Here is a 26,127-nt window from a genome sequence, read left to right as displayed (position 1 = left end):
CTCATAAAATGTGAGATCTACAGGGAGGGAAAACAGTCCACCTCTCGGAGCAGTGTCTGGAGGCTGTGGTGGCTGCTGCACGCAATGTTGGTCGTAAACAGATCAAGCAACTGACAGAATCTATGGATGGAGGCTGCTGAGTGTCATCATAAAGAAAGGGGGCTATATTGGTCACTAATTTTTTGGGGTTTTGTTTTTGCATGTCAGAAATGTTTATTTCTAAATTTTGTGCAGTTATATTGGTTTACCTGGTGAAAATAAACAAGTGAGATGAGAATATATTTGTTTTTTATTAAGTTGCCTAATAATTCTGCACAGTAATAGTTACCTGCACAAACAGATATCCTCCTAAGATAGCCAAATCTAAAAAAAAAAAACACTCCAACGTCCAAAAATATTAAGCTTTGATATTTATGAGTCTTTTGGGTTGATTGAGAACATAGTTGTTGATCAATAATACAAATAATCCTCTAAAATACAACTTGCCTAATAATTCTGCACACGGTGAATAGTAGTATATTTCGCCTAAGGTTGATGTTGGAAAAACACTTTTATTTCCTTCTAATGACCCACATAAACCATATCCCGCACATCCACAATTTATACATTATGTTGCATAAATCAGCATACAAAGCCATGAATGAACGGACTGATTAATTGATATATATAAATGCATTTCGGCCTCCTCCTGCGCATGAAGCATGACGGAACAGTCAATTCCTTCTCGCAGATATTCTCTTATTTTGGGTGATGTAACAGTTTGGTGGTGCAAAGGGCAAGCGAGTGTAACACCGAGCCAATTGGCTATATCAGGCTGACACATAAATACCATGATTAATTTATGAGCATGTAATGAAAGATCTGAGGAGAATTAATTTGATGGATTCTGAAAGCTGTTGTGTTCATCATTTCTGGATGGAGTGGCTTACACTCTGTCCAATTTATGATGAATCTCTGCCCTTCCAAACCGTGTCTATTTACAAAAGGGTGAAAGAATACTTTGTCCTTGGAGATATTACTCCGAAATGATTTTTCACAAACCACCACATTGTGGCTTACAACATTGATCCGGAGGTAGGATAATTACACGGAGACTAAAATGACTGCAGTTTCCTTACATAGAGCCGATCCCATGAGACCCAGGGACTAAATAATAAAATATACAGTATATATATATATTTTTTTTCCATTCTCCAACCTCATGATTGAGAGCAAAGAAGGAAAGGACAAAAATGATATATGTTTGTTGGAGAGCAGTGGCGTCCAACTGGTGGTCAAGTCTGTCCTGCCTCAATCCGGTAGCAACATCAAAATAGCAGGTGCTCCCTGGTCGAACCTCAAGCTTGGATGATATGTAACCTTCAATGGAACTCAGTCGTCCTTCATCCCTTAGACCTCTGTCTGAAGCCACCTCGGCACAGCCAACAGTTCTCCTCTACAGCAGTCCGGACTCTTTCACATGGACGCCATTTTTTAATTGTATCACTAGAGGCTCCTAAACTGGACTCTTGGGTTCACACCCTCTAATGACTACTTTTTGCCCAAAGCTGGTGCACATCCCTGCCGTAAATAGTGTCTCCAGGATATCCTTGTAGAACGTCCAGGGACAACATGTAAGCAACTGAACAATGTGCTCCTTGGTCAATCCTCTTTTCAGCCAAGCTTGGATGCCATGTAACCTTCACTGGAGTTTAGTCATTCTTTCCTATCTGGTTTTATCCCTCTCTGTCTGAAGCCAACTTGGCACCGTCAACTCTTCTCTTCTACATCGGTCAGGACTCTCACGTGAACCACTATAGGCCCCTCATTGGACTTTTGGGTTCACACCTGCTAATGACTGGTTGACGCCCATCCCAGCCTCATATAGTGTCTCCAACACATGTCACACAACGTCCAAGGGCAACATGTAATCCACTTCCATTACTTACCAACTAGAGTTGGTGCTAATTGATTCGCTGGCTCAGGTCCATCGGCCACATCAGTAATCTATAGTCATTGGCAGGACCCTTGAGAACCCGCTATCACCTGACAGCATCCTTGGCTCCTATTATGATTAGCAGTCATGCCGTCATGTCATCACAGGCCGGCTAATCAAAAGGAGAGCCACGTAAACCATCAAGTAAGAGGTGCTACTTAGACCTCCAGTCCAGAAGCCACAAATTACTGATGTGGCCATTGGAATGGGTCCTGTGAAACATTTCACATCATCTCTATTAGCAACAGTACCTTGTTTAAAGTGACAGGTCCTTGTCCAATTTGTCCCAACCAATCCACGTACACAAAGTGAAACACCACCATTTAATATGAACAGTCAAACAAAAATTACCATAGACAGAAATTTGACAAATTTTGCCTTAAATTATAACCAAGACACTTAAAGAACCCTCGAGATGAGCTAAATGTGGCGCATGCGCTGTGTTCCTTTGTCTTAGAGCAATTATTACTCTGCTAATGTGCCAATTCCAAACTCACTTCCAGGTCAACAAATTTCCCAAAAAGTTGCACAGAAAGAAATCACTCTGCCAATGCAAGACGAGACACACTGTGCATGCGTCGTGTTTCCAGGGCATAGATGAGACAAACGATAATGTTACAGACATTTTATCAGTCGGTGCCAAATAAAATCTGCATCTGAACTGACTACTCAGACTTCATATATCGAATTTATGGTATCATGTCAGCTTCCTTATTTTTGTAAATTGCCATAACTGTGTAATATGATGGCTGCAGAGCCTCTGGTATTGATCATGTAGTTGTGGCTGTCTATCACCTTTAGCGCCGATCAATAAAGAACCTTACAACTTCTCACTTTTTCAATACCATTGACTCATTTAAAAGGCGTTTTGACAGATCTTTCTTACGGGAACTGAAATTCTGACACTATGTCATAAATACGAGGGTTTCGTTCTTTCAGATTTCAGTGGTTGTATTGAAAAGGGCCTTTAATCAGTGAAGATTCTGCCTTGTGTCTGGAGAAGTAAAACTTATAGGAGATCTATCATCTTTCCGCACTATGTATATTTCTCAGACTATACTTTCCGGCTGTGGAGCTTCTTTAGCAAAGTATTGGGGTCTAAACGGTGATGCCAACGTTAGAGTATCTTGGCTTCTAAGGGTAAGACTTTTTTTTCAGGTGCTCCGGCATGACCCTCTTGCCCTAAAAATTACCTAAATTGTAAAACTACATTAGATTCAATGGCAAGCTCACAGATATATGGAATGTTCATAGTCATTTGGATGTTGACTTGAGAAAGGCGCCACTCCGGTGCCAAGACGCGTTGGTACTAAACATCTTATCTGAAGCTCCAAAGCTCCTCGTAACATGATTCTCTCCATTCTGGGAAATGAAATGTTCATAAGGATGCTCTGCTTTTCCCACAGATGCTCCGTTTTTCAGGCCATGCCGGTCCACACTTATTCCACATCCCCTGACACGTTACGATCACAGAGCATTTTAGCATCACACTAAATAGTCTTTCTTGTATCACAGGTTTCATGACTGTCCAGAAATTTGCCAAGTATTCCAGGAGTCCATGAGAATTCTCATTTTTTTTCGAGAGCCTCCTGGAACCTCCAACTGGGAACGTTGAAAATTACGCCCTTAGTTGACCTCAACTAAATTTGAAAACCATTACAATTAAAGGGGTCATCCAAAACTAAAATATTGATCAACTATAGTGAGCATAGCTAATCAATGTCAGATCAGTTGGGGTCCCATGATAAGCTGTCTCCAGATCTAACAGCCATCGACATCCTCAGTGCAAACCACAGCTCCAGACACGGTCTTCGTGGCTGCTCTTGGGTATTGCTGCTCAAATCACATTCACGTTAATGGAAGCAACAAGAACCCAAGAATGGACACTTCTCTGGTTGTGGAGCTGTGGTGTACACAGTGAATGTCTGCCGGACGGTAACCAGGCTGCACCCCTACACTGATATAATATGTATGACCTATCCTAAAAATTGGACAACCACGCATACCGTTTTTTTTTGTTTTGTTTTTGGGGTCCCAAGGATCCTTTGGCATATAGCAAAACACCAATATTGTAAAGAGGTACATTGTAAGCGGGGGCCGTGTTACAAAATTTGCATTCATGCCCGAGAGGTTCATGTTGCTTCTATGACCATCTCTACGTTGAAATGAATGGGAGTAATGATAACATATCAGGGATTGATACTCAATATTTATGGAAATTAGTAGGTTGTGTTACATTCTAAAAATACACCAATGTGTAATAGAATAAGGGTAATAAACGAGGCAGAAGTCTCCCCTAACGATGACGGTCCATCCTGTCACTCAATTATAAGGTCATCCGCATTCAGCCTCCTTTAGTAAAAGTTACGATGTCTCCTATTGAATCTTCATTCATTAATTTCCTTATATACTCTCTCGCTTGTGCAAGTGCAAAAAAAAAAGACTAGGGTCCCTACATAAGGTCACACACACCATGCGTGCGCTGTTTTTTGGCACCTTCCGGTTGAAGATAGACTCAAAATCAACTTCCAAACCTACTGCCAGTTTTTAGAAGACACTTTCTTCAAGCAATGGAACAAGAAAACCAGGATTTGTTTGCAGGACGTTGTTCCACCACAGCATCGAAGTCTCCACTGCTTGGCCTTAGAGATGGACAAATAATGACCCGGCCTCTTCCTCACCGGACCAGAACCCTAGCGAGAACTTGTGGGCACTAGATTTATGGTGAAGGAGAACAATCACCTCTCTTATCAGTGTCTTGGATACTGTGGTTGGTGTTACCCAAAAAGTTGATGGTCAACAGATGAAGAAGCTGATAGATCCCATAGATGGAAGACTTATGATTGTTATTGGAAAGTAGAATGGCCATATTGGTCACTGATACTTTTTATGGATCCTCCACTCCATTCATTGTCTATAGGACTGTCTAGAGCATTGTTTTGAAATTTCTGCCTGTCCCATAGACAATGAATGCAGCACAGGCCAAGCATGCACATTTCCTCTCCACTCTACGGAGTCCCTTTCTCAGGATTTTAAACCAACAATCTTGAGATTACTGGGGGGTCCCATTGATCAGTAAGCTATCTCCTACCCCATGGAGAGGGGAGAACTTGCTTTTTGGAAATATCCTATTAAGATCCTATTGAGCCAGTCTATGAAAAGAGTGATGCCAAATTAATTAAAGGATGCATGTTGTTTATTAAATGTGGTTCATGTAAGACTGTCTAAAAGTAATATGGCTATGATTAGGCACAGACTTGCTCCAAAATTTTCACCATTTTTGTCTTTCCTATAAATAAATCCTTCTTAGATTGGAGAGCGTCAAAAACCATACAAACCATTTTTGGCACTTTCAAAGTAAAATTTTGGCAGCTTTTTTTTGGCGCAAACTGCGGAAAAGTTTCATAAATCACAGAGTAAATGTGGAACTATTAAGAACGTAGAAAGATACTGTACATATCTGTAGAGGAGGAGGAATCCTGAGTTTTGCACATCCTTGCACTTTGGATTCCGCCAGGAAATGACCATCTACATTTACACAGACTCAGGATCGCCTAAATTTACCAAAATTGGAGTCACTTAGTCTTAATATTCTCTTAAGGATATTAAAATAAATTAAACCTCATATCAGCTGCAGACAATATAGGGACAATGGAAATCCGCATAGTTCACTGGAGCAAAGAATCGTTCTGTTAATTTCTCTGTGTCAGTCTCAGGTACATTACAATTTACATTTTTTTTAATTATCTGGATTAGTCAAATGATTGATTTTGTCCTTGCCTGCAAGGCTAATTGCAAAGTCTGAGTTAAGAAAAAGTAAAAAAAAAATATATGTAAGTCAGCAGAGTTTATGGAAGCGCGGCTCGTTTCGTGCCTTGCTCTGGTATACAAAGATAAGTTGTTTCTCCAGGCGTAGCGGGCTCCTGCTTGAAAGCGCCGAAGGACTCCAGAATTGGAAAAAAAGGCAAAAGTGTAATAAACTGATTACAAATGTCTGTTGGTAGTCAAGAAAAGGAACATTGTATCATGGTATTAAAGTAGATTTAAGTCTAAGCTGTGAGTTACCATGGCTTGAATGTAAATAATCAAGGCGACTAAAAATGTGGGGAAAAAAATCCAATAATAAGGTCCCACAGCAATGGTCCATGGATTTAGGAGAAGGTTTTATATACAGTATATTGTTTTCAAATATATTTATATGTAAAAAAAACCTCTTACCTTTTTGTTTATAGTTTCTATGCAGGCCTATGTGTCTCCACGGTTACAGACTACGACTACAGTATAAACAAACGCTTGATTGCTCCATTTGATCTGCTCTAACTTCTACTTTTTTTGTAGTTAGCAAAAATAGGAGGAAGAGGAGAACATAAGTTCTTCTACGTATTGGTGTTTGTTTTGTTTTTTTTAACTCACGCCGTTTTGTTTCTTTTTTTACAGCAAAAATTCAAAAATTAAATAGGTCATAAAAGTATGTTATGTTTGGGTCCAACTTGTTGGAGCTCCAATGTTGCCAAGAACAAAGGCAATATGAGTGGGACCATAGGAACTAGTTACTTCTAGGGAGAGAGAAGGCTCATGCTCATCTGCTGTCCGGCTAAGAAGAGGGTTAGGAACCCCTTGTTCTCAACAATCGCACATGCGAGATTGGTAACCTCAGAATATTACAAGTTTACAGAATTAAGGGGTCATTAGATAGAGTTCAAGCCCCTATGGAGTTAAGAGATTTCTATTTTCCGTAGTAACATACGGATGCAAAACCTGGAAGATAAAGAAAAAAGACAAAAGAATTGATGCCTTCAAAGTGTGGTGCTGGAGAAGGATGTTATCAATACCATGGATGGTAAGAAATCAAGCCAGACATGTCACTCAAAGCAAAGGTCTCCAACTACGACTTACCTTCTTTGGACACATCATACGAAGAGAACAATAACTGGATAAGGACATCATGGTCAGAAAAATAGAAGGAACAAAGCAAAGAGGAAGAACAACAACCCGATGGCTTGATACAATCAATATAACGCTGGAGAAGATCCTGGTGGACCTATCTAGGCTTGAACAAGATCAATCTTCCTACAGATTGTTCATCCATCCATCAAGTCACCATGGCTCGAGACTGAGCAGCAGGCCATTAAAAAATAAATAAATAAAAGTGTAATTTATAGAACCATTCAGTTAAGAAATCAGTAGTGGTCTGCTATGATGTACTTCACAAACGTGACCCTTTCATTGGCATCTATGATGTTGCAAATGATCATTTTGACTAGTTTAACCCTTTAAAGGTAATGTGTCATCTGAAAATGGCCAAAGGATAACATTAGGTTTTTGTGTCAAATGTATTTTTTTTAATGTTGGCAATGTTTTTTTTCTATATCACAATCTTTACAACTTTCACACTGGGGCTCTATTTATTTAGACTCACTTCCTGTTGTTTCTGGAAATCTGCATATATTAAGCACAACGAAGACTCTGTACCTATGTTTTGTATTAAACCATCTAATGAGCATGCACAAAGGTCATTATGAAGGGATGGGGAGCAAGGAGAGCTGTGACATCTCTAATTGTGATTGGTGGATCCTGTGCTATTAGCTGTGTATAGAGGTGTTATCAGTCATTGTAATCCTGACTGACAAACATGAAACAAAAAGCAACAAAAAAAAAAGATGATGAAAATGGCAATCTTGAGAGCCTTCTTGGCCTTTTTCTGCCATTACTGTTCCACTAACATTTATTGTTGATCTAGAGTTCTTCTAGTCAATCGTAGGAAGTATTTCCAATATTTCATCTAAACAGGACATGTGACATCCACTATTTGCATTATCTACTATTAGCTTCATAGTTATCTCCAAATGGGGTTGTCTTCTTCTCGACATTTGGGGTTTAAGATTTCCAGAATCCATCCTTTCCTCAACCATGAATCTATTACAAAGGTAGTGCATGCCCTCATCATCTCCCACCTTGACTACTGCAACATCCTCCTTCCTGCTGACAGTCTCACACCTCTCCAGTCCATCCTTATCTCTGCTGCCCAATTAATCCACCTCTCTCCTTGCTACTTCTTCACTCTGCAAATTCCTTCATTTGCTCCCAATTCCCCAACGTATCCAGTTCAAACTGCTAACATTGACCTACAAAGCCATCCATAACCCGTCTCCTCCGTATATCTCTGAACTAATTTTCTGATATCTTCCAACACGTAACCTCCGGTCCTCCCAAGACCTCCTTCTCTCCTCCACACTCATATGTTCCTCACCTAATTGCCTCCAAGACTTCTCCCGAGTATCCTCCATCCTCTGGAATTCTGAGCCAAGATGTCCTATTATTAACCACCACATTCGGAACCTTGGGACGGAACTCAAAAACTCATCTCTTCAAGAAAGTTCAGAGCATTCAATAACCGCGTTGCCACCTCACCACCACCGAAGCTGCCACAACGCCCAACTTATTGTCTACTTCCCCATTTTCCTGTAAGCCTGAAAGGGCAGGGTCTTCTTCTCTGTACCAGTCTGTCATTGTTAGTTTGTTCCTTGTAATTTACATCTGTACTTTGTATGTAACCCCTTCTCATGTATCATGCACAGCAGCATGGAATCAATGATGCTTTAAAAATAAATATGTCACAAAATTAGTCCACCAGAGGGTCTTAAGCTACTGAGATGGACCAGCAGACCCTCTGACGTCACCAGAGTTTCCAAATGGATCCCAAAGACCCCTGACCAACTGCATCGACTTAAAGTCGGGTCAGTCAGGTTTTTGACATTTTGACATTGTATTCTGCTCTATTCTTGCCGCCAATAATTACCGGAACACTGAACTATTAATAATCCTCATTTCCATCCCATTGTGGTACTGTCTGCTCTTGCATATTTGTTGTTTGCTAAATATTGCTTTAAAAAAAAGAAAAAAAAGCTTTAAAAACATGTTTTCCTAATTCCGTCTCTTTTTGAAGCCCCGTCGTTGTCACAATCTAGTCTCAAAGAATGCTCGGAGACAAACACAGAAGGAGCAATCTGCTCATCAGCGCTGACACCAGACAAACTGTGCAACTTAACTCAAAGCCGACAAGCTAATGACACATCCCGCACCTTATGTAGCGTTCGCCATAAAAACAGAATTTAATTTGGCAGGGTAAACCTACTGAAAATCTGTGATCTTGAAGTATTTTCTCCTCTGCCTTCTTCCTTCCCTGTCTCATTACTCCGCATTCGTTTTGTCCTCAAATAGCTCTTATGAATGTGTATCTGTGTGTTGTCTCGTTGCTTTTGATCCCGCACCTTTCCATCCTACTGTCTTTGCTTATCAAAAAATGCAAATTGTCCGCCTGCGATAGTGGAAGAAGGAATTTTCGAGATGCTTTTGTCTTGCTTGAGTTGAAATGCCCATAATATATCCTGTGAAGTCGTTTGCCTCTCTGGTCACCATCTGTTCCATAAATCTCCTGAAAATATCTGACAATTTATTTTTACTGGTAAAAGGCGGCGCGGTCTTGTGCTGTGCAGAACTATGTTCATTTCACTTCCTGCTACAAATCTCATCATCGACTCTTCGACAGTCAATGTCTACAGGAGGATTAGGCTTTGTTGCTTCCGGAATTGAACAAGGGAGTCCTGAATTGGGTAAAAACTAGGGTCCAATCCCCTACTGCAGAAATATTATATTTTTGCAACGATTCCAATTTTTCCCCCCAAAAAAACGCAATATAACCCAACGTGTGAATAGACTTCATACTCAAGAAACGACCAAAATTTTAGACAATCGAAATTGGACACAACTTTCTGTGTTACTTAGTTTCTATGGTATTTTTGAAGGAGATCTTTTAGCAGAATAGGCCCTTTAATACAAGTGAAACAAAGGATTGATCCAGTAGGTACTTCTGCTAAATGGACCGAAGTGGGTAAAGTTGGTCAAAGACTTAACAACCCCCGTAAACATTAGATAAAAGTTGGAAAAACTCGGCAAATTCAGAAGGGAACGGACGATTATCTGATAATGTCGGGTGAGAGAAGGATCGGGATTTAACATTTTAACACCCAATCCTTTTCTTTTAAGTGGAAATGTGGCAGCAGCTTTCTCTCCTCTCCCCAATGACAACGCAATGGGCTCACCAAACCAAGTGCTCATGTTCTTAGGGGCAAAGGGAGAGATAATTGTCAGTCGAATGTACAGTTGGACGACAGCTAATTTATATTTATGGCGAACTTTAGACAATAGGAGCTTACCTCCGATTTTATCAAAAGATTGGGCATGTCGAAATCCAACATGCACAATCCTTCCATCTGCCATTGGGAGAAAGTAGAGACATGCTTATAAAGTTTAGACTGCGAGCAAGGCCTGCCGAAATTGGCAAGTTTGGACAAAGTTATTTTAATGTGTATGAGCACCTTTAGGATTTACCCCAACTAATGCAGGAGGTATATGGAGGTATGATGTAGCCCATGGAGTACTATACGTGCCACACTGTAGCTTTATACCTCTAAGAGATGGTAGGAGACATCATACAATCTTGGGAATAGCCCTTTGAGGCAAGAAAAGGCAATAAATCTGGCCAAAGTTGGATTACGGGGAAAGCACTTGGGGCAACATCAATGGATCATTCACCAGCCAGGGGCTTTCCCAAACTGTCCAAACAACTACACATCCTCAGTAATGCTGCCTGCATTGTTAATAGATCATTCCTTAGTTGTCTATTTTTCTAGAGTTTCTTTTTCTCCGGTTGGTTCCCATAATCTTTTTTGGTGTTGGCATAATTTCCTGTCATGTCTGTCAGAGGTCACAGGCTTAAAAAGGCTACCTCACAGAGGCTTGGTACAAGCCACTCCATCTGGCACATTCCAGAGGAACCCCAACTTTCACCCTTTAACCCCTGAACAGAGATTTGGACTTACAATGGGGACCAGTGAATTGTTTCTGCGGAAGGGTTTCTGTCCACAAGAGCGAACCATAGGCAAGAAGGGACATCAAGAGTCAAAGAGAAGAGTTCATGTCAGGAACAAAATCATAAAGCTAGTGGGCAGTCAAAAGTCAAGTCTAGGCCAAAGAATGTGAATAATCAGAAAAAAACAAAACAAGAGCACAGTACAGAGGTATATACCAGGACAACAAAGCTGTTGACTGGCAGTGGGAGTCAGAGCTTCAGGGGTTTAAACAGCTGGCAGTCCCGTCTAGGGCTCTAAAGAAGGAGTGATAAAACCTAGACTAAAATTAACCCCATAGTTCCCTTATAAACCAGCACCAAAAGTCTCAGTGAAAACAAGGACTGGCGCTGTCGAACTTCGTAAGCAGTAAAAGCATATCACTGCTGCCCAGCGACCAAAGTGGAAACAGACGAGGCACAAATAACCACATATGTTACATTTGGCTGATGCCCAAAGCATTCCAAGAACCTCTATTCTATGTCCATTGTGATTCATCCTGTGATCTTATATGCCTGGCAGTGGCTTAGGATAAGTAAAGAAATGTCACTTGACCCTCTCTTCCATGGTCCAGTATGGCGAGCTCTCTTATCTATGGCCTCTGGAAATATTGGTCACTGGCTAGCTACTGGTGCATTCTGATGGTGAGCCCTACTATCCCGGGAATCTTCACAATAGTGGAACTTCCGTCTTGTGAATTCTGTAACATATATATTAAACCTATATATAAAACTTTAAAGTCTTGTTCAAATTAAAAAAAAAATGTAAACTTTTGAAAATGTTTACTTTGAGCCGTCATAAATCATTTAAGAACTTTTTGGTAACTACTCTACTGGTTTTCGCTATTGCTTGACCCAAGTAATTTCACAATTGACAATGCATCCAACACTGTCATTTCTGATACAACAGAACCACCAAAAAAAGGACAGTTCCCAAGTATCCAGAACTCTAAATTGAAAAAAAAAATATATATTTTCGAAAGTTCTAGTATTTTTTTTTTACTCTAAGTATTTCAGAATGACCATCTAGCAGCCGTGGCAGCCGGCCAAGGTGGACATAACATGTATCTCCTTAATCTGGTCCAGCGGGATAATAGATTTCTACTTGATCCGGTTGTCACAGAGATACTGGAATGTATCCACTGCCTGGCCGGCATCCAGAACTTGAAAATAATAATCCATATTGACACCGGGGTTATGAATTCTAGTTTGCCGACCATACCGAGACTTAATTTGCTGAGCAGAGTCCTTTGCATCTTCTCATGATGGCTCTGCGGATTGTGCGTCGACGAACAGCATAAAAGTCATTAAAAAAATAACATTTTTCTTCCATCTATTCTCCATTTTTCATCCCATTAGAGCGGTGCTCCTCGCGAACTCTCGAAGTCAGTGTTCCATTCATACAGTCGTAGGCTTTGGCTTTCTTCCAGCTGAATTAATTTGACGTTCACTGATCAATCAACCTGTCTCATTACAACCTTCTGCTTGCCTCGTCATCGTGGTCCACTGTTGACGAGAGTAAGAAATGAACATCTGGAAGGTGACCTTCACAAGATCTTTTTCTTTCCTTAATCGTTGCAGACTGGCTGCTAAGCCCATGGGTTATCTATAATTTTTCGATATGGCTCCCTTCTTTCGTTTGCATGGACACTGAATATTTTCCCACCTACGTTTTACTTTTGCGAAAAACTTTACAATTGTTTGACTTTTGAAATTTTAGTAATTGCAGTTGAAATAGTCGAAGAAAAAAAAAAAAGAAAAAAGTTGGATTATTTCTATGATGGTAGGCGCTGAGTCACGGAATAATAGAACGGTTCTTCAATAATGAACAGTCTGCAGCACCTCATTGTTTCAGAACATTCCAACTGGCTACATGAGAATACACAATGGAACCCAGCACCATGGAGAAGTAGAGGCTCGGATTGGAAAATTAACTCCTTATATGCCCTTCTGCCAATATGTTTCTTAATATTATACTGTTTAATTTGCGACTTTTTATTTGGTTGGTTCATGCAAGTCCTACTGATAGACCCTATTAAAGGGAATGCACCATCAGAAAATTACCTATTTTTAAATCAGATTTTTATATTAAATGTTTTTTTTTTATCTTTCATAGCTATTTTTTTCATAATCTTGCAATTTTCACATTTCACATTTCAGGAAGAGTTTATAGCAGTTTCTTTATCATCAGAGACACGATTATAATGACTGATAACACCTCTATGTACAGTAGATAACACAGGATCCAAAATTCACAATAGGTGATGTCACAGCTCACCTTCTCCTCCTGTACAATGACTGATAACACCTCTATATACAGTAGATAATACAGGATCCACCGTTCACAATAGGTGATGTCACAGCTCACCTCCTCCTCCTGCACAATGACTGATAACACTTCTATATACAGTAGATAACACAGGATCCAAAATTCACAATAGGTGATGTCACAGCTCACCTCCTCCTGTACAATGACAGATAACACCTCTATATACAGTAGATAACACAGGATCCACCATTCACAATAGGTGATGTCACAGCTCACCTCCTCCTCCTGTACAATGACTGATAACACCTCTATATACAGTAGATAACACAGGATCCACCATTCACAATAGGTGATGTCACAACTCACCTCCTCCTCCTGTACAATGACTGATAACACCTCTATATAAAGTAGATAACACAGGATCCACCATTCACAATAGATGATGAAACAGCTCACCTCCTCCTCCTGTATAATGACTGATAACACCTCTATATACAGTATATAACACAGGATCCACCATTCAAAATAGATGATGTCACAGCTCACCTCCTCCTCCTGTACAATGACTGATAACATCTCTATATACAGTAGATAACATAGGATCCACCATTCACAATAGGTGATATCACAGCTCACCTCCTCCTCCTGTACAATGACTGATAACACCTCTATATACAGTAGATAACACAGGATCCACCATTCACAATAGGTGATGTCACAGCTCACCTCCTCCTCCTGTACAATGACTGATAACACCTCTATATACAGTAGATAATACAGGATCCACCATTCACAATAGGTGATGTCACAGCTCACCTCCTCCTCCTGTATAATGACTGATAACACCTCTATATACAGTATATAACACAGGATCCACCATTCAAAATAGATGATGTCACAGCTCACCTCCTCCTCCTGTACAATGACTGATAACACCTCTATATATAGTAGATAACACAGGATCCACCATTCACAATAGATGATATCACAGCTCACCTTCTCCTCCTGAACAATGACTGATGATAACACCTCTATATACAGTAGATAACACAGGATCCAAAATTCACAATAGATGATGTCACAGCTCACCTCCTCCTCCTGTACAATGACTGATAACACCTCTGTATATAGTAGATAACACAGGATCCACCATTCACAATAGGTGATGTCACAGCTCACCTCCTCCTCCTGTACAATGAGTGATAACACCTCTATATACAGTAGATAACACAGGATCCACCATTCACAATAGATGATGTCACAGCTCACCTCCTCCCACTCACAATAACTTTTGCCCATATCACATTACATCAATAAAAGAGGGATTATACTATCTGCTGCCAGAAGGGGAAGGAGATTGATTTTGCTCAGAGCGTGTTCCCAGAAGTATAGATTAACAACAGCACCGAGAAAGACACAAGGAGCCAAAAGATTGTGAACATTATTTTTTCCTTCTCACTGGTATGCTGAAAATGACGATATAACAACTATTAAAGTATTTTTGCCCAACCTTGAATCTGTTTATGAATTAGTCCAGAGTGGAGTAAGCAAACAAAAAAACATGCTATACTCACCAGACTGACAATGCTCCTCCACATCCAGTGGGGGCATCACATGACCTTCATATGCTGTCTAAGAAGACAGAGTCCGGATAGAATATGAATGCTGCAGCCAATTAACGGGCGTGAGTGGCTGCAGTGGTCACGTGTCACTTCTCCACATTCGCTGGAGGAGCGGCGTCAATCCAATAGGTGAGCATAGCCTTTTTGTTCTTATTACCCTACTCTGGTCTCATTCAGAACTTTTTTGGCCCTTCTGAGAAGACCAGTTCTATTAAAGAAGCTTGATAGTTTGTGGCCCTATTGAAGATTTTGCGTTAGGGGCCCATGAGATTCAACTAACGCCACTGAGAAAACCCCTTTAATAACTTGATATAAAAGAGCAAAATGGTAGAATGTTCGTTACTTTTGAGTCTTTTCAGTATTTTTCTTCTATTTTTGTAAATATCGACGATTCCCCGGAATTCAATATCCCAGTTATTCGGGTAAAACGGTGAAACATATGGCGCCTGCGTTCATTACAATGCACATGTTGTAACCTTTATGTGCCTAGAACAAAGCCCCACAACTACCTCTCCTTCAGCCCCAGGATGTGACATAGAAAAATGGTTTCCCCCTCGAAGAAATCTCTTTGTGCGTGGGCCAAAGCCGGCCCGATGGGGGGAATGTAGGAACAAGCGACCTCCGCAAGGCTTCACTTTATTGTGAATTGTGCAGAAATGATGTATTGACCGTCAGAAATCAGATGACAGATTGCCCGGGGGGCGGCAGAGAGTAATTTCGGAGAGACCGGGATGGGGGGGGGGATATAATATTTACCCAGATTGGATAAACATACGTGACAGTCGGCAGGGAGCAGACGCAGGTTTACAATCATTTTACATGACAAAACACATGTCATAAAGTAATCTTCAGCGCTGCCTGTCTCGGGGGAGGAAAGTATTTTTCTCACTAACCTCAATATGGATGACAGAGCGACTATGACAAATGATAAACACGCAGCGAACACAGCAGAGATCACCCCAAAATGTGGCCTCCAATAATGATCATCACGCACAATGCTGGACAGGTGGGCTATGGTGGCATGGCAGGGGCCGTTTTGGGGATCCGGGGTCATTGTCTGAAGTGCGTGCAAACTGTGTCTGCAGGTCATATTATTGAGGATTGTCCCCAACAGCTCAGGGGGTCGTCCTCAGCTCGGGGTTGGGTGGGTCAGTGAAAGTACTATTAATAAACTGTAGATATCTAAAACTCATATGTCTCACATATTTTCATTTATCATTCATTAACCTAGATCTCCTCTCTTCTTGTTTTCTTTCTTTTCTTCTTTCTTCCTTCTTTCATTCCTTCCTCTGTTTCTCTCTTCTATCCTTCTTTACTTACTCCACTTTCTACACTGCTTACTTCTTTACCTTACATCATTCTTATCTTCCTTGCTTCTTCTATCCTTCCTTCCTTCCTTCGTTCCTTCCTCTATTCCTTTTTTCCTGTTTTCCTCCATTATTCCCTTCTTTCATTCCTTTCTTTCAATTCTTTCCCTTCCAGCTTTCCTTTGTTCCTCTATTTCCTTTATTCCTTTTGCTTGTCTTCTTCTTTCCTCCCGTGTGTTTCTCTTCCCTTCTTTCCTCCCGTGTGTTTCTCTTCCCTTCTTTCCTCCCTTCTGTTTTCCTTCCCTTTCTGTTTGTCTTCCCTTCTTTCCTCCCATGTGTTCCTCTTCCCTTCTTTCCTCATGTCTGTTCTTCTTCCCTTCTATCATCCCTTCTGTTATTCTTCCTTTGTTTTCTTTCTTTCTCTATTCTTTCTCCATTCCTTCCTTTAGGTTTTCTCCATTCCTCCATTCTTTCTCCATTCCTTCTTTCCTCTATTCTTTCTCCATTCCTTCCTTTCTTTCTTTCTTTCTTTCTCTTTCTTTCTTTCTCTTTCTTTCTCTCTCTTTTTCTTTCTCTCTCTCTTTACCTTTCTCGCTCTCATCTGTGTATTTATTTATTTTATATTGATCCGTCATCCCTTTTTACACTACATCCAGGCCCTAGAATATATTAATCTATATCTTGCTGATGTCTGTTTTCCAGCCTCATCAAACCCTTGACATCTGTAGATATAAACATGTTGTCCTAAGCCAAGCGGGTCAATGGCTCTCCAAGGAGAGATCGCAGCAGGTGATTGACAAAAACAACACTTCAGAGGCGTCTTAATAGACATGTCTTCCCCAGCGCGTCCTCCCCTCCCCTCGCCGCGCGCCACTGCTGCATTTCGATGCTCCACTGAACACTTTTTGTTATTTTTTTTTTACTTTTATTTGGTATTCATGTTCTGGTTGTGAATTCTAAAATAATATTGACATCGTGGAAGAAAAACATCTTGTAAAAGTTTGAGCACTGCAGGACTGCAAAGTGCTAGATGAATTTTCATTTGACAACGTCAAACCATCTGGCACTTGACTTGGTAATGGCCTCTGTTCAAAACTCACAATTCAGCTCCGCGGATGACAGGGTAAAATCAGAAACATTATTTTGCAGTCCGGCTGCACATACACCGCGGGCTGTGATATGTATTTTACTATTTTGCATAATTGCGGGAAGCTTTAGCTTGGAACCACTTTAATTATGATATAAGGGAATTGCAATGTGAGCGATTGTCTTGCAACTCAAAGTATTCAAGGTTCCTTATTACTGAGGTTCTAGAACAAATCAACAAAAAGTGTCTCAACCTTTGCTATCCCACCATAGAAATAAGATATTATTATGTTGTGGGAGTCCATGACCTTAAAACCCTTCCAACTATTATAACGGGACTTTATGGATGTTGCTTAGTTTATGACATAGATGGTCAGAGATTTCTGTGTTAAAAAATGGTCTAGAATGCTGTTGGCTTCAATAATGGATATTTCAGACTAAATCTAATGAATGGAAGGGTCAAGGAGTTCACTAGAGAAGGTTCTCAGTTCATAAACCCCTACAGAGGCATCTGCTCTCCCACGTAAACCATTGTAGATGTTTATGGGTGCATATAAGTCTATGTATTAGCTTAGTTTCAAGTGACTTTTCAGAATAAGCTGTCATGTGGGTACTTGGGGAATAACTATTCATTTTCACCAGTTTTTCCTTCTGCAGGCTCTATCTCTAATTTTCAGTTGTCTCTGAGCTGGTGGGTGCAGAGTAACTTCTATGATGTCTCCCATATTATACTGCACACGCAGACATGAGTGACTCCTGCTCTCCTGTCTGTTTGTAGCACATACTCATAAGCAGCAGCAGAATGGAGGACATTGTAAGCATTATAGCTGTGAATCCAGCACCAAGGTGAGATTAAACACTTACTTGAAAGCAAAAGCATGGTCCTGTGTGTCTCTGCATCTATTTTTGACTCTTGTCTTTATTTTGCTCCTCCCTTCTCCATAGATTTTAATAGGCAGTTATAATCTAATTTGGCTAGGCTTGGCTGGGATGGATTTCACAGTGAATGATGAGATTGCGAGGAAAAGGAGGAAGAAGCATGTTTCTACCCCACCTTCCATGTCACATTAATAATACTTATGACCTCTTCTATGGCTCTCTCTCTCATTTTCAGTTGTCTCTGAGCTGGTGGGTGCACTTTAGCTTCTATGATTGTTCCCATACACTGCACCCACAGACATGAGAGACTCCTGCTCTCCTGTCTGTTTGTAGCACATACTCACAAGCAGCAGCAGAATGGAGGACATTATACATCACTACTGAGCATTATAGCTGTGAATCCAGCACTGAGATGAGATAAAACACTTACTTGAAAGCAGACGGCATGGTCCTGTGTGTCTTTGCGTCTTTTTTACCCTTGCTTTTATTTTGCTCCTCCCTTCTCCATAGACTTTAATGGACAGCTATAATCTAATCTGACTTGGTTTAAGTAAGAGGGATTTCACAGTGAATAATGCGTTCATAGGAGGAAAGGGAGGAGGAAACATGTTTCTACCCCACTTACCATGTCACAGTTATAAAACTTGTGACCTCTTATATGGCACAGGGGCATTTAGGCCCCTCAGATACCAGTGCCCAGGTGTGAGTGCTACCTCTGTCCCAATACGTCGCATAAACAGCCTAGTATACAGAATAAATACCATAAGCCATTTTACAGTATTTCATGGTTAATAGATACATGTAGTTTCTAAATGGTTTTTGTAAATTTCTGTATTCCTCTCCATCTATTGATTTTCACTGTGTTCGATAAAGAAGCTTGTGTCACCAGCTTGCAGCCTGGAAGGGATACATGACACCGACAGGAAATTAATCTGTATTTTCCGTGCCTGAGAGATGCTTTGTTAGCCGGTGCTTTTTGCAGTATAACAAATGTTCTAACAATTTTTTTTTTTACTATTTGGCCACTAGGAGCGCTGTCTTATTAAAGTTGCCCTGATAACAAACAAGTCCAAAAATAACACCGCGTCCAAAAATATATGAAAGGAAACAGTATCTTGAGTATGTTGATTTGCGGATCAGAAACCTTTGAGAAGTGGAGATCTGCTGTTGTGATTTGGGAGTGAACTATTTCTGGCCATTTTTCCCTTTTGCAGGCTCTATTTCTAATATTCAGTTGCCTCTGAGCTAGTGAGTGGAAGCTATGATGTCTCCCATACACAGCACATACAGACATAAGGTATTCCTGCTCCCCTGTCTCCTGTATAACATGTTCAGAAGCAGCAGCTGCATGGAGGACATTATATAGCCGTACTGAGCATCATAACTGGGTGTCATCAATTGAGGGCGTTTCCCTGCACACTATAACAATGCCCAATCAGGGACACACCCCTTTGGCTAAGGGAATGGTAACACCCAGTTCTCAATACATTTCTTAGAGGAAGAACCAAGGAACTACACAATACTGAGCTCTTTGGAAAGATTTACCAGAGTTACTCTTCCAATACTGTCATGTCAGGAGTAGACACAGATCCTTGTTAGACCCTTGGTGATCTTAATAATGAATGGATCCCAAAGAGATCCATATTTTAAATAGAGAAGGGTCAAAGAAAAGTCACTTTTATAGGAATACTCCGAACACTGAAAGTTATATCACCTATCCAAAGGATCGATCGATCCGACGAGAACAGGGCGGCGAAATGACCGGTTGGAATGGAGAGGTGTTTGTACGTGTGCACCAGTGCTCCATTCATTCTAGGTGGGATTATCCACCAATCCACAAATGGAGTCTGAAATGCCCCCCGGGAATGGGGTGGAAGCTATCACCACCTTTCTTTGACTCCCCGAAGCCAGACCCGTGAATCAAAGAAGAGGAGGTGGAAATAGCGGGACAACAAGTAGGTGGTAAGGTGGTCAAATTATTGGGTGCGCCATGAAGCACCGAGCGGCGGTACTTAGCTTGGACAGCTGACAAAGTCTTTTTAAAGGGGATGTCCTCTACTTTAGCATTGATGACCTATCCTTACCAAGGCTTGGTACTAAACATCAACTTCCTATTCAAATCAATAGGAGGCAGATGTGTAATACCCAGCCAGCTCCACAAGTGAGTATTTCCGACCGCCGCTGCCGAAACCTATAACAGCTGATCAGCGATGGTGCCAGGTGTTGGACCCGACCGATCAATTATTGATTACCTATCCTTTAAGGAAAGGCAGTCTGTCCCAAGAGAAGCTTATTCAAAAGTGACAAGCATAAATTCTGCATTTACTGTTGCCATTTTTGCAAAATCAGAAGAAAATGTCATCTTAGAAAACTATTTCAGATGGGAAGCAATCCGGCAATGAGCTGATCGGCGCAGGTTTCACTCCCGAGAGCCCTAGCAATTAATTCTGCCAGGAGTCGTATACTAAGAGGTATGAGTCATATAGTGTTGAGCGATACCGTCCGATACTTGAAAGTATCGGTATCGGAAAGTATCGGCCGATACCGGCAAAGTATCGGATCCAATCCGATACCGATACCCGATACCAATACAAGTCAATGGGACTCAGGTATCGGACGGTATTCCTGATGGTTCCCAGGGTCTGAAGGAGAGGAAACTCTCCTTCAGGCCCTGGGAACCATATTAATGTGTAAAAGAAAGAATTAAAATAAAAAATATTGCTATACTCACCTGTCCGACGCAGCCGGGACCTCAGCGAGGGAACCGGCAGCGTTGTTTGTTTAAAATTCGCGCTTTTACTTGGTTACGTGAGGTCCCGGCTTGTGATTGGTCAGGGCGGCCATGTTGCCGGGACGCGGACCAATCACAGCAAGCCGTGACGAAATTACGTCACGGCTTGCTGTGATTGGTCCGCGTCCCGGCAACATGGCCGCCATTAACCAATCACAAGCCGTGACGTCACGGGAGGCTGGACATGCGCGTATTTTGAAAAGCGCGCGTGTCCAGCCTCCAGTGACGTCCCGGCTTATGATTGGTCACGGCGCCATGTTGCCGGGACGCGGACCAATCACAGCAAGCCGTGACGAAATTACGTCACGGCTTGCTGTGATTGGTCCGCGTCCCGGCAACATGGCCGCCATTAACCAATCACAAGCCGTGACGTCACGGGAGGCTGGACACGCGCGCTTTTCAAAATACGCGCATGTCCAGCCTCCCGTGACGTCCCGGCTTGTGATTGGTTAATGGCGGCCATGTTGCCGGGACGTCACTGGAGGCTGGACACGCGCGCTTTTCAAAATACGCGCATGTCCAGCCTCCCGTGACGTCACGGCTTGTGATTGGTTAATGGCGGCCATGTTGCCGGGACGCGGACCAATCACAGCAAGCCGTGACGTAATTTCGTCACGGCTTGCTGTGATTGGTCCGCGTCCCGGCAACATGGCCGCCCTGACCAATCACAAGCCGGGACTTCACGTAACCAAGTAAAAGCGCGAAATTTAAACAAACAACGCTGCCGGTTCCCTCGCTGAGGTCCCGGCTGCGTCGGACAGGTGAGTATAGCGATATTTTTTATTTTAATTCTCTTTTTTACACATTATTACATTAATGTTGTTGCGATACCCGATACCACAAAAGTATCGGATCTCGGTATCGGAAATTCCGATACAGCAAGTATCGGCCGATACCCGATACTTGCAGTATCGGAATGCTCAACACTAGGTATGACTATGCCTGTATCGGAGTACAGGGTCCGGAGTTGTACTGCAAGTCTACACAGGGTTCACTCCAGCTCTTCCTGATGGGACAGACCTCAGCTGATGGCGTGAGAGAAGCACACAGACACATGTGTCAGGGGACAATATGGCCTACTCAAAGGTTGGCCGATTTATTCATTCCGATAGCTTTAGTGGGAGAACAAATGGAAAAACCTGACCCATGAATTTGGACATAAAATATAAGCAGCACAATACACTTTTTAATTCTCACAATCCAACCTCAAGTTCCTCAATCTTTTTTTTTTGCATGGTCTTTAGCTGACCTCATGTCGAACACCTGTTTGAAGAAGGTTTACAAATACACTGTTTCTGAATTTTGTCTGAAAACTTGTATGTCCCCAAATGCTTTTTTTATTAGTTCACAGTGAGACAACCTGACCTGAGCAAGTCACGTATGCAGGCTTGAACAGTTTCTGCTCTTAAACATACGAGAAAACCTAACAATTCCCTATATCAGCCTACAAGGGGAAGTTTGGTAAATGCAGTATTTCAATAGACCAAACTAATTTTGCAAGAGGGCAGTCATGACCAGTTTGACGTGAGGCCATTCAGATGATGTACATGGACAGCAGAAGTAGGATCATCAGCTCTGGCTCATAAATAAGACGTCTTGTGTGCGTGAGAGCCTCCACACATGGACGCATGTTCACCTGATTGAACATCACCAATCCAATAGTTGCAGTAGTGTGCCATACTCTACATAAAATGAGGCAAACACTCAGTGCATCAGCTTCCTTATTACAATCATCAACGAATAATAAACCTTGTCCTCCCAGGGTTAAATTCACATACAGCTCCCTCACGTCTCAGCAGACTGTTCAGATGATGCTCATTTACAGCAGAGTCATCATCACTGCAGGTGCTGGGAGCAATTCCTATCCGTTATTCATAAAGCACAATCATATGATACAATATGCATGACGTAGGCAGCAGTACAGTTATACAAGTGAACCCACAGTGTGCTATTTGTAATATTGGTCTGTTATATGCTACGCAGTTCTTCGGGCCCCCATTGCACTCCCCATAGCTGTACCCTAGAAAAAATTTTAAAAATGTAAAACATTTTCATTGCGCAGTAAATAACATTTGTCGAAAGCAGAATACTTCCTTGCATTACTTTTTTTTTACGTTTCAGGTTTTTTTTTAGTGCTTTATGAATAATTTCCTAATAGGCGAATGGACTAAACTGATGCAAAAATCTCACTAATAAGGCTGAAATCACATGTCCATTTTTCATATGTGTGCTGGATTCGGTTTTCATCCCTGTGCCTGTTTTGACCATCTGTGTGTCATCATTTATTTTTCATATGTAGAAAAAAATTGGTTCTGGTTTCCCAAACTTCTCCTAGTAAACAGTTATTAAAAATGGCCACAAAACAAATGCAAAATGGATGGCATCTGTGTTAACTGACCCATTTTAGTGAATGGGCAAGTTCGGTCCCAAAATCAGACCAACGTTGCTCGCCTTCATTTTTAGTAAAACATTGATCAGCAAAAAAAACCCAAAAACTGAATAGCTCCACAGATCGTAAAATATCAGTATGCCGACAGTGGAAACACTGACAGCATACATGTCTCATATTCTCGTATGTCCAATATTTTTGTACACGTTTTTTCCACCCTTTTAATGGATAGCACACATACATTTTATAATCTATGAACATATTCGCACTTCTTTTTTTTTTCCAGTTTTCCAGTCCATCAGTCCATAAATAAAAATGGAAACGTCCTATTTGCACGTCAAAATTACCCATACAAGTCAATGGGTCCACGAATAAAAAAAACAGATATCACGTAGATAAAATCCATGTTGCATCTTAGCGCAATCTCTTTTTCACTCTTACTCAGACAAAAAAAAAAATTTGTGAAATATGGGTTTTCCTAAGAAAATACAAGATCCCCAATTTTGCATGGGACGAGCTCTAAGTTAAAATTGCACAAAATTATTACAAATTTTAGGCAAACTCAACAAGGAGTCAGGTTAAGGAGGTTTTTTTTTTTTGCTGGTGGATGGTTAGCACTTAAAAAAAAATAAAAAATTTAATATCTTCTAAGTTTTACTCCCATCATGCATCCAGTGGGTGGAGCAAATATAATTTCTCTCTATCTGGGGAGTCGACGGGGAGCTTCTTCCTTTACTCTCTGTCGCCCCCTGGTGAGTAATGTATTGAACAGTGGTTTATCATATACCTGCTGCAAAACGTGATATATACTAGTCTTATTTTTGGTATTATATGACCATTTATGCGAACTCCCCCCCCGATGTAACCGATCAGATCACATTAGGACCTCGATTACAATTAGTTTTTTTTTTCTACACCTGAAATTCTGCTTAGGGGAGTCGCATTAAATAAATGATGACAGCTCGGGGACACAGGGACTGGGGTTTCTTTCATCTTTTATCCACACACTGAAGAAATTTGCATATATGTGCATATTAATGTATTTCCAATTCTAATTAGATCTGGAATGTAAAAAAGCGCTGCCGTGAAAGCAATATCAGGTTCTATCACCACCCCCATCGCTTAAGGAACGGACCCTGTGACATGTGATAATAATATACACAGAGCAGTAAATTACTTTGCGATGTTTAAAAAGGAAAATCAGAATTTTTACCTAATTATGTGTGTAAAAAATGCTTTTACATAAAGAAGCCCTTCTCCTCCTCCCATCAAAATGTTTATCTTCTTAACTCCCTAGTGAGCGGGACAAATTTTTAAAATCTGACCAATTTCACTTGATGCAGTAATAACTCTGGAACACTTCAACAATTCCAAGTGATTTGGAGATTGCTTTTTCGTGGCACATTATAATTTATGAAATTAATACATTTAGGTCGATAGCTTTTGTGTTTATTTACAAACAATATTAGAAATTTTACAAAAATCTTAAAAATTACCGATTTTCAAACTTTAAATGATTATCGGTATCTCTTTAATCCAGATAGTCACGCCATGGAAAAACATTAATAAATAACATTTCCCACCTGTCTGCTTTACATCAGCACCATTTGTAAAATGTTCTCTTATTTTGTTAGCATTTTAAGAAGTTTAAAAATGTAGCAGTAATTTTTCATTTTTTCAAAGAAATTTACAAAATTTATTTTTTTAGGGATCTATCCAGGTTTGAAGTGACCTTAGGGGTCCCATATATTGGAAACCCCCCAAAATCATAACATTTTAAAAACAGCACCCCCAGGGATATTGAAAACTGCTGTCAGGTAGTTTATTTACCCATCCATCAGGTGATTTTCAGGAATTAATGCAAAGTGACATGACAATAATGAAAAAGTGTATAATTACCACCTAAGGCCAGTTTCACACGTCCTGATATTTCAGGTACCGGAGATATCCGTGTCCGTGTGACACATCTGTGTGGCACATGTGTGGCAGCTGCAGCGCCCCAGAGTCCTGGTCTTTGCAGTACTGATGCTCCGCCGCTAAGGGGGGCTATGGTACGTCTGATGGCACTGAAGGAGTTCACCTGACCAGGTATCACAGTCACCAATACACTTCACAGTCTGGCCTCCAGGGGGAGCTAAGGGCGCTATGTATTAGGCCACTCCTCACAATTTGGTAAAACTGGGGGTTGGATAGAAAGTTAGAAAGAAGCTGACTGGGTTGGAACCAGGCAACATCCTGTGGCAGAGGATGTTGCAGGGGAAGATTCAGGGGGGTCCCTGTCAGGGGTGGGATCCTGACCGAGGCCTAGCAAAAAGGACAGAACGTTAAGGAACCGCGCCTGCACTACATCGCGGCGGTACCCTAAGAAAGGACAAGAAGCGAGGTTTATTGTGGAGAGTGAGAAACGAGATCAAAGCAAAAAAGGAGATAATACCAGTAGGAGTCGTGCTGTAAGATCGAGGCAACATCCTACTGAGGCGCGTAGCCGGTGGCCGGAACGCCGAGGAAGTATTGGGCTCCAAGCATTACTTCAAACCTATGGCAGGACAGTCAGTTATAGGTTGGCTGTCTCACCTAAATCACCTAAGCAGACATAGGGGGCAACTGTGGGAGAGGGGCGTCACTAGGGTCCCGGAAGAACTCCAGGCCTACCCCGTCATACGGGTGCGTCCTATCCATATCATCTGGGGGACGGAGAAGAACATCAGAATAGACATAAGTTGTGGGGAAGAACATCAGAAACAGACACAACAGTTGTGAGGACTATCCCGTGGTGCTCAGCAGGGAAGTACTACAACACACAGGTGCTAGAAGGAAGGCACAGATTTCCACCTGCTAAGGGAACTCTGGAGGTGCCATCGGACCGGCCGGTCTCAGACAGCCCTGTTAGCAGTACTCTGG

The 26,127-nt window shown here is 41.4% G+C and overlaps 1 protein-coding gene across 4 annotated transcripts in view; it reads right to left on the bottom strand.

The window, feature by feature from the left end:
- The window catches only part of TAFA1 (TAFA chemokine like family member 1), a 368,499-nt gene that overhangs the window by 171,269 nt on the left and 171,103 nt on the right, over positions 1-26,127 (bottom strand). Inside the window, exon 1 of one of the 4 annotated variants that reach the window (XM_077276061.1) lies at positions 9,111-9,237. The exons of the other annotated variants lie outside the window; for them this stretch is intronic. Within the exon in view, the coding sequence (XP_077132176.1) occupies positions 9,111-9,177 (67 nt within the window). The 5' untranslated portion in view covers positions 9,178-9,237. Of the gene's footprint in view, positions 1-9,110; positions 9,238-26,127 lie in introns of those variants that run through there. 4 annotated transcript variants of the gene reach the window in all.

The sequence above is a fragment of the Ranitomeya variabilis genome, chromosome 8 (assembly GCF_051348905.1).
Source record: "Ranitomeya variabilis isolate aRanVar5 chromosome 8, aRanVar5.hap1, whole genome shotgun sequence".
In the NCBI taxonomy this organism is placed as follows: domain Eukaryota; kingdom Metazoa; phylum Chordata; class Amphibia; order Anura; family Dendrobatidae; genus Ranitomeya; species Ranitomeya variabilis.
The sequence above is the reverse complement of the archived record's forward strand: the minus strand, read 5'-3'. Positions and strand labels throughout refer to the sequence as shown.